The following is a 7410-nucleotide window of genomic DNA, read 5'->3' on the forward strand; positions in this document are numbered from 1 at the left end:
AATAATCTAACTTCGACATTGACTTATGTAGAAAATATTAATTTGCATGCACAAAATGTTTGATTCATCACATGCATCACATAATTCCTAGTTAATAGTATAAGTAACAAACTACAAGAGTGTCACGTTAAACAATGTATACGATTGACAATGTAAATTTTTTTTTCAATTTAATGTGTGGATAGGAAAAGTCGAATTTCTTAGACCTTTGATATATTTTATGTTTGTTTGAGGTTAAAATTGTAATTTTATTAAATATAAAATTGAAATTTTGGTACATGAAATTTGTTATTTAATGTGGAATGAAAGGGATTGAAAATTATTTGCAAAGGCTTTAATTTCACAAAAATGCATGGCAGCTGGAATAATAATGTGACGAGTAGTTTTGGAAAAAGTTATTAAATTGTGGTTTGAAAGTGGCTGCTTGTGGGGAAATATATACATGTGGGAGCAAATGGAGGATTGCGAGCTTGATTTAGAAACTCCAGTTTTAACATTTCATCGTAATCATGGTTATATTTTAAATTCTTAAATAGGCCTTAATTCATTAAACCTTTGGTTATACAATCGCCACCACATATCGGAATCTCATCTTAAACTAATTTTTGGATAAAATTTTACAAATTTTAATCTATCAAACATATAAGAAAGAGAGAATCAAGGTTACTTTAGTAGATACCACACAAATTATATTATTATTCTCTTTTGAAGGTGAATGTTCGGTAGAATTTTTGATAAAATATTAGACGAAGAAAACAATCTCTCAAGTCTTCAAAAAATAATAGTTCCAAGCATAACATATAATTTTAGTTTCAAATTCAACTCAAGAACAAACAAGTAATTTATTACGCATGATTGTAATAAAGTCCAACATAAAAATACGAAATTTCTTTCATATAACAAAGTTTTTCACGTAAATTGATGTGTGTTTCATATATGGTTTTGTTTAAAAGGATTAATGATTGGATTATACATAAGAAGCGAAGGTAAGATATGGGTTGAGTCGAAATAAAAACATACTAGTACGCCAAAAGAAGGTGTTAAGAGGTGGCGGCATTATTTAATTAATTAATTAAAAGAAAAAGAAATATAAAATTTGGACGTGGATATGATTTGAAGTTGACTAAAAATGACAAGAAAAATGGGACACGTAAGGTAAAACCAAAGGGTTATTTATTGGAATTAATTAGTAATTAGAATATGGGGGAATGAAATGTGTGGAGACTGGAGAGTATAAAAAGGAAGGGCAGGGAATGGGATTATTAAGATTTAGAATAGAGAGAATATATAATAAAAAGGGAAAATATGGATGAATTGGGAAGAAGAATAGGTTGGCTTTTGGTGTTAATAATTATATTAATGGGGATTTGTATGCAAAAAGGAGAAGGGCAGTTGGTGGAAAATTTTTATAAATCGAGTTGTCCAAATGTTGAACAAATAGTGAGAAAAGCCGTTCAAAATAAGCTCTCTCAAACTATCATTACTATTCCTGCTACTTTGCGTCTCTTCTTCCATGACTGTTTCGTTGAGGTACTATCTTCTCCCTTTTTCTTTTTCTTTTTTTTACATATTATAACTAAATTATACTTATAATCAACTCTCTTTTCTTTTAATTTATAATTTTACATACAATTAACCCACACGGCTAATGTAATGTCAAACAAAGCCTAATTCTTCCTTCTTTACTAAGGACGTATTTCATAATGATTATAGATACGTTATAATCAATTTTTATAACATGAAGATCGAATATAAAAGTGTATAATTCAATATTAAATCAATTTTGAGTGATTAATTAAATAATAAAATAATTTTGAATGATTAAATGTGTATTTTGGAATAATTTCAAATTTAACAAAAAGTGATTTCAATAATTTAAAAATCACTCTCAAACATACAATAAATGATCTAGTAACATGTTTCATTAGTTGGTATGTTTATTTAGTCTTCTTGTATGTTGATAAAATAATAATTTAATGGTGTATTAACTTTTTGTATACAAAATTTAACTTTTTTTTTTTAATGGGATGACCTATTTGAGTTTTTTTTTCTTTTTTAGAATTTTTATAGATAAAAAAAAGGTCAAACTATTTATAGATATAGCAAAACTATTCCTTTTAATAGTGATAAACTTCTATAAGTCTCTATAAAAAAGATTAAAATTTTACTATTTTGTGTAAATAGTTTCCCTTATTTATTTATTTTTTTTAATTTTTTTTAAGTAAGTAAGTAATAAATTTGAAGATTTTTAAAAGATTTAAAATTAAATTGAGAATTCCTTTCAAGATTATAAAAACCCTGTGGTAAATTTAGCGTTATAATATATCATTAAAAAAATATTAGGAATATGAGCTATCCAAACCTCTCGAGATATTTGAATTTAATTATAATTAAAATAAATCAATTTTTTCATTTGTTAGTAAAATACTCTATGAAATTAATAATTGTATTTATATTTTTGTTACGTATTAAATAAACTCAATTAAATTATATCATATATAGCTCAATGTATTTTCAATGAAAATTTAAAGTGAATTATTTTATTATTTTATTTTCTAATAGTGATTATCCAAGATTATATTTTAAATATATATATATATATATCACAGATCGATGTCATTTCTCAAAATTCTCTCTATTTCAATAATCTAAAAAATACAACCACATAGTATTTCAAATTAAAATCAAAATTAACATTTAAACTAAGTATTTTACAAAAAAGTCCAAAACAATACATATTAATTTTCTTTTACAAAATAACATGTAATATTGGTATTAATTAAATTCATAGCAATAAAATATTGTATTATTGAAGAAAACTTCAAATTATGTTAAATTAATATATAGATTGTTTGAAGATAGAAGTGTAATATTGGATCAATACATCACTTAAAACATGTGAGAATGAATATCTAAGGTCCGTCTAGTAACTATTTGGTTTTTTTTTTTTTTTTATTATTTTTGAAAATTAAGCATATAGATATTAATTACTTTTTTTACATCAAAATTTCTTCATTTATTGCCTACTTCTTACCAAAAGTTTAAACAATAAAATCAAATTTTGAAAGAAAAAAAAAAGTAGTTTCTAAAAACTTGTAAGATACTTTTTTTGTTTTTGGAATTTGGCTAAAAATTCAACCATTGAACTTAAGAAATATGCAAATTATTGTAAGAAATGAGAAGAAAATAAGCTTAATATTCAAAAACAAAAAACAAAAAACAAAAAACGAAATGATTATTAAACGGGGCCTAAATATTCTTATAATACCCGGCAAGATTTTTTTTCTATTAAACTTAAGACTTCCTTATAATTTTTTTCTACAAAACTAAAGCTATCGAATATATCATAGATCTATAATACCCGGCAAGATTTCAACTATCTTGATTCTTACAATTAACATTGAACTTAGTAAGTCCTATCAATTTTTGCTTTAAATTTCCAATATCATCAAATTATACTATTAAAGTAAACAACTAAATTAGTGAGTTGTTTGGCCTACTAACTTCTTAAGTTTGTGTAAACAACTCATCTTCAATAGTAAACACTATTAAAGTCGCACATTTATCGAACAACTTCATCTCCTATATCTTTACTTTTCACATTTATCAAGTAATTTTATTCTCTACTTAATCTACTTTTCACAATTATCAAGGAACTTCATCTCCAACGTGTTAACTCTAAACTTTTTCTCTACTCAGTAGATCAAACGCCCCCAAATCTTTATTAATGCTTTTTAGTACAACATTGCAAGTCTTCATTTGCTAAAAAAAAATCATCACTAAAAATCAATCCTGATTTGCATTTAGTGACATATAACATATACCTAAAACAAATATATTGCAAAATCAATGGAACTTCAAACACTAGAGGCGATTTCTTTTTAAAGAATATTTTAGTTTGGCTAGATTTATTAAATTTATCAATATTGTGCATTAATTTTTTAGTCACGTGTTCGTTGTTTCCTTCCCGCGGCAGGGATGCGACGCTTCGGTCATGATTTCATCGCCGGGCGGAGACGCCGAGAAGGACGCTCAAGATAACCTCTCCCTCGCCGGAGATGGCTTCGACACCGTCGTCAAGGCAAAGCAGGCCGTCGAAGCCGCCTGTCCCGGCCGAGTCTCTTGTGCCGACATTTTGGCTCTCGCCGCCAGAGACGCCGTCGTCCTCGTAAGTCTCAATCAATTACCTAATCTTGAACATCAATTTCGATTCGATCCAAAAATCAAACCTAATCCTTCATCAATTTCCATCTCCACAGGCCGGAGGCCCAAATTTCAACGTCGAATTAGGACGCCGCGACGGTCTCATCTCCAAAGCCTCACGTGTCGACGGCAATTTACCATCCCCAAATTTCGACCTCAACGCTCTGACTTCCATGTTCGCCAGACACGGCCTCTCCCAAACCGACATGATCGCCCTCTCCGGCGCCCACACCATCGGCGCCTCTCACTGCAGTCGCTTCTCCGACCGACTCTTCTCTGCTTCCGGCGTAGATCCGTCGCTAAATCCTGCCTACGCAGAACAGTTAAAGCAAGCGTGCCCTCGGAATGTGGATCCAAGCGTGGTGGTACAACTAGATCCGACCACTCCGAACACTTTCGACAACGTGTATTACCGAAATCTGGTGGACGGAAAAGGACTGTTGAGATCGGATGAGGTTCTGTTCACGAACTCGGCGTCGAAGGGAACGGTGGTGGGATTTGCGAACAACGGAGGGGAGTTCAATGCGGCGTTTGTGGCGGCGATGAGGAAGCTTGGGAGAGTGGGGGTTAAGACGGGGAGGGCTGGAGAGGTAAGGAGAGATTGTAGTGCCTTCAATTGATTGAAGGGTTGATGAGAAGCTTTAACAATGGCTTCCGTATCAATACCACGAATAAAAGATGCAATTAGGATGCACTCCTCTTTTGAAGTTCGAGAATCCATTTTTCTTGTACTAAAAAACATGTATGAAAATAATTGAAATTTTTTATTGGGTGGTAATGTTGTTCAAACAAATTTGATGATAAAAAAAATTATTCATCCAATCCAATTCCGACTGTTTGAATTGAGTTATCAACTGATTTGGGATAAGTTTCGTTCAAATAAATAAAAATTTTATGTGTTGGATTGGCCGATGGGTTTACCTAATATAATCCGAATTAACTCAAACTTATTATTAATTTTCAAATAATAATTTATTTTCCAACAACTTTTAAAAATAGTTTCTTAACACTTTGAAAAGAAATTTTTTATTATATAAATTGAAATTGAGTTGTTAATATTAATTTAATATATGAAAATAATTAAAAAAGATTTTCAAGTATTTACATTTTACTTCTTTTTAGAATAAAATTTTAAATAAATGACTCGAGTAATCTAAACTAACTCAACTCATATATTTTCATGGTTGAGTTGGACTGAGTTCATTTTTTAATAAGTGTTGTTTGGATTGAAGAAATTTACAACTCAAACAATTGGATTGAGTCTAAAAAATCATTCAACTCAAGAATAGGGTTTAAGTAATTATGGTTCTCACTTTTTAAACTTTTCAAATATGACAAATATCAAGTTCGTTTTAGATATTTTCTATTTTTAATTTTTAATTATTCCCAAACTACCCCTAAAGTTTTTTTATTCCTTCACCATGTGTTCTTTCTCTTTTTAATTGTTTATTAGTTTCTTTCTATTCTCCTTCGGAAATTCATTTGAATCTAGCTATTTTGGTAGACTTCACTCGGTTAGTCGAAATTGATAAGGTCTACTTCTTCTTCTTCTTCTTCTTCATCTTCTTCTTCTTCATCTTCTTCATCTTCCTTCTTCTTCTTCTTCATCTTCATCTTCTTCTTCTTCATCTTCTTTTTCTTCTTCTTCGTCTTCTTCGTCTTCTTCTTCTTCTTCATCTTCTTCATCTTCTTCATCTTCATCTTCATCATCTTCTTCATCTTCATCTTCATCATCTTCATCTTCATCTTCATCATCTTCATCTTCATCTTCATCATCATCTTCATCTTCATCTTCATCTTCTTCATCTTCATCTTCTTCTTCTTCATCTTCATCTTCTTCTTCATCTTCATCTTCTTCTTCATCTTCTTCTTCATCTTCATCTTCATCATCATCTTCATCTTCTTCTTCTTCTTCATCATCTTCTTCATCTTCTTCTTCATCTTCTTCATCTTCTTCATCTTCTTCACCTTCTTCATCTTCTTCATCTTTATCTTCTTCTTCTTCTTCTTCTTCTTCATCATCATCATCTTCTTCTTCTTCTTCTTCTTCATCATCATCTTCTTCTTCTTCTTCTTCTTCTTCATCATCTTCTTCTTCTTCTTCTTCTTCTTGATTCAATTGTTTTGTTTTGTTTTCTCTGGTTTTGAAGTTAAAGTATAGCGATTAGTCATCCACAATTTCTTGTTCTTGTTCTTGTTTATAGTATATTAGCAATGTGCTATACTTATATTATATGTATTAGTGAACTAATATACTTACTTTTGAATTTGAGTTATAATTAATTTAAATTTTTAAAGTTTTGCGCTTATTGTAATTATGGTTAATCTTCCAGTAATTGTTTTTCATAATGGTCAATGGGATGATGAACAGTACTATGTGGATTATAAAACTAATTGTGTTCTGATTGATGGAGGGATGATTTTTTATTCTTTAGTTAACTTAATAAGTAAAGAAATTCATATTGAGTCATCTATTGAACTTTCAGTTTTGTTGGATATCAGTAGTAATGCAACATGCTTTTAAGATTATTAAAAATAAAGATATATCTTGGTTTTTGACATTGGTTAAGGATCAATGCACCAAATATCCTTTAGTTGATCATGCTATAAATATGATTTTGGATGTTTCAATTGGTGGCTCTTCTTCTTCTTCTTCCATAATTGAGGTTGATTTGGGAGGTGAATTAGTCGTTTTTAGAGATATTCATATTAGCAATATTAAAGATGAGTTGGCTTTTAAGGAGAAGGATTTGTTTTGTAGTAAAGAAATTTTGTTGAAGTCATTATGTTTTATTGTTGTTATGTCTAATTTTGAATTTAGGACTTTAAGATCCAATTCAAGATCCATTGAGTTGGAATGTACTCAAGATGGTTGCCATTGATTTGTTAGAGCATCACGTTATAAAAGTAGCGGATTATGGATGATTCGAAAGTACATCAGTTATCATAATTTCTCCATAATTGTTCGTTCTTCTCATAAACAAGCATCTTCACAATTTATTAGTCAATGTATGGTTGAGAATTTAAGATATAGTTATGACCACTCACCACCAAAAGATATCATGCATTATATACGTATGAATTATGAGGTTTCTGTTAGTTATTATAAGGCTTGGAGAGCAAAAGAATCTGTTATGAAGTTGTTGAAAGGAGCTATCAATGATTTTTATGCTTTAATTCCAAAGTTCTTTTTTAACCTAATAGAAA

General features: G+C 29.6%; 1 protein-coding gene across 1 annotated transcript; it reads left to right on the forward strand.

Moving 5' to 3' along the window:
• Positions 1 to 1245: 1245 nt before the first annotated feature.
• Positions 1246 to 5027, forward strand: LOC120075944 (peroxidase 55-like). Its single transcript, XM_039029696.1, has 3 exons — positions 1246 to 1530; positions 3977 to 4168; positions 4260 to 5027. The coding sequence occupies exons 1-3, from the start codon at positions 1306 to 1308 to the stop codon at positions 4821 to 4823; spliced, it is 981 nt and encodes a 326-aa protein (XP_038885624.1). The 5' UTR covers positions 1246 to 1305; the 3' UTR covers positions 4824 to 5027.
• Positions 5028 to 7410: the final 2383 nt, after the last annotated feature.

Source organism: Benincasa hispida, chromosome 4, assembly GCF_009727055.1.
Source record: "Benincasa hispida cultivar B227 chromosome 4, ASM972705v1, whole genome shotgun sequence".
Classification (NCBI taxonomy): Eukaryota; Viridiplantae; Streptophyta; class Magnoliopsida; order Cucurbitales; family Cucurbitaceae; genus Benincasa; species Benincasa hispida.

Coding starts and splice junctions, on each gene's coding strand:
- LOC120075944 (XM_039029696.1), top strand. CDS start 1,306: ATGGATGAATTGGGAAGAAGAATAGGTTGGCTTTTGGTGTTAATAATT. Junction 1,531..3,976: donor TCCATGACTGTTTCGTTGAG/GTACTATCTTCT, acceptor TTCCCGCGGCAG/GGATGCGACGCTTCGGTCAT. Junction 4,169..4,259: donor CCAGAGACGCCGTCGTCCTC/GTAAGTCTCAAT, acceptor CCATCTCCACAG/GCCGGAGGCCCAAATTTCAA.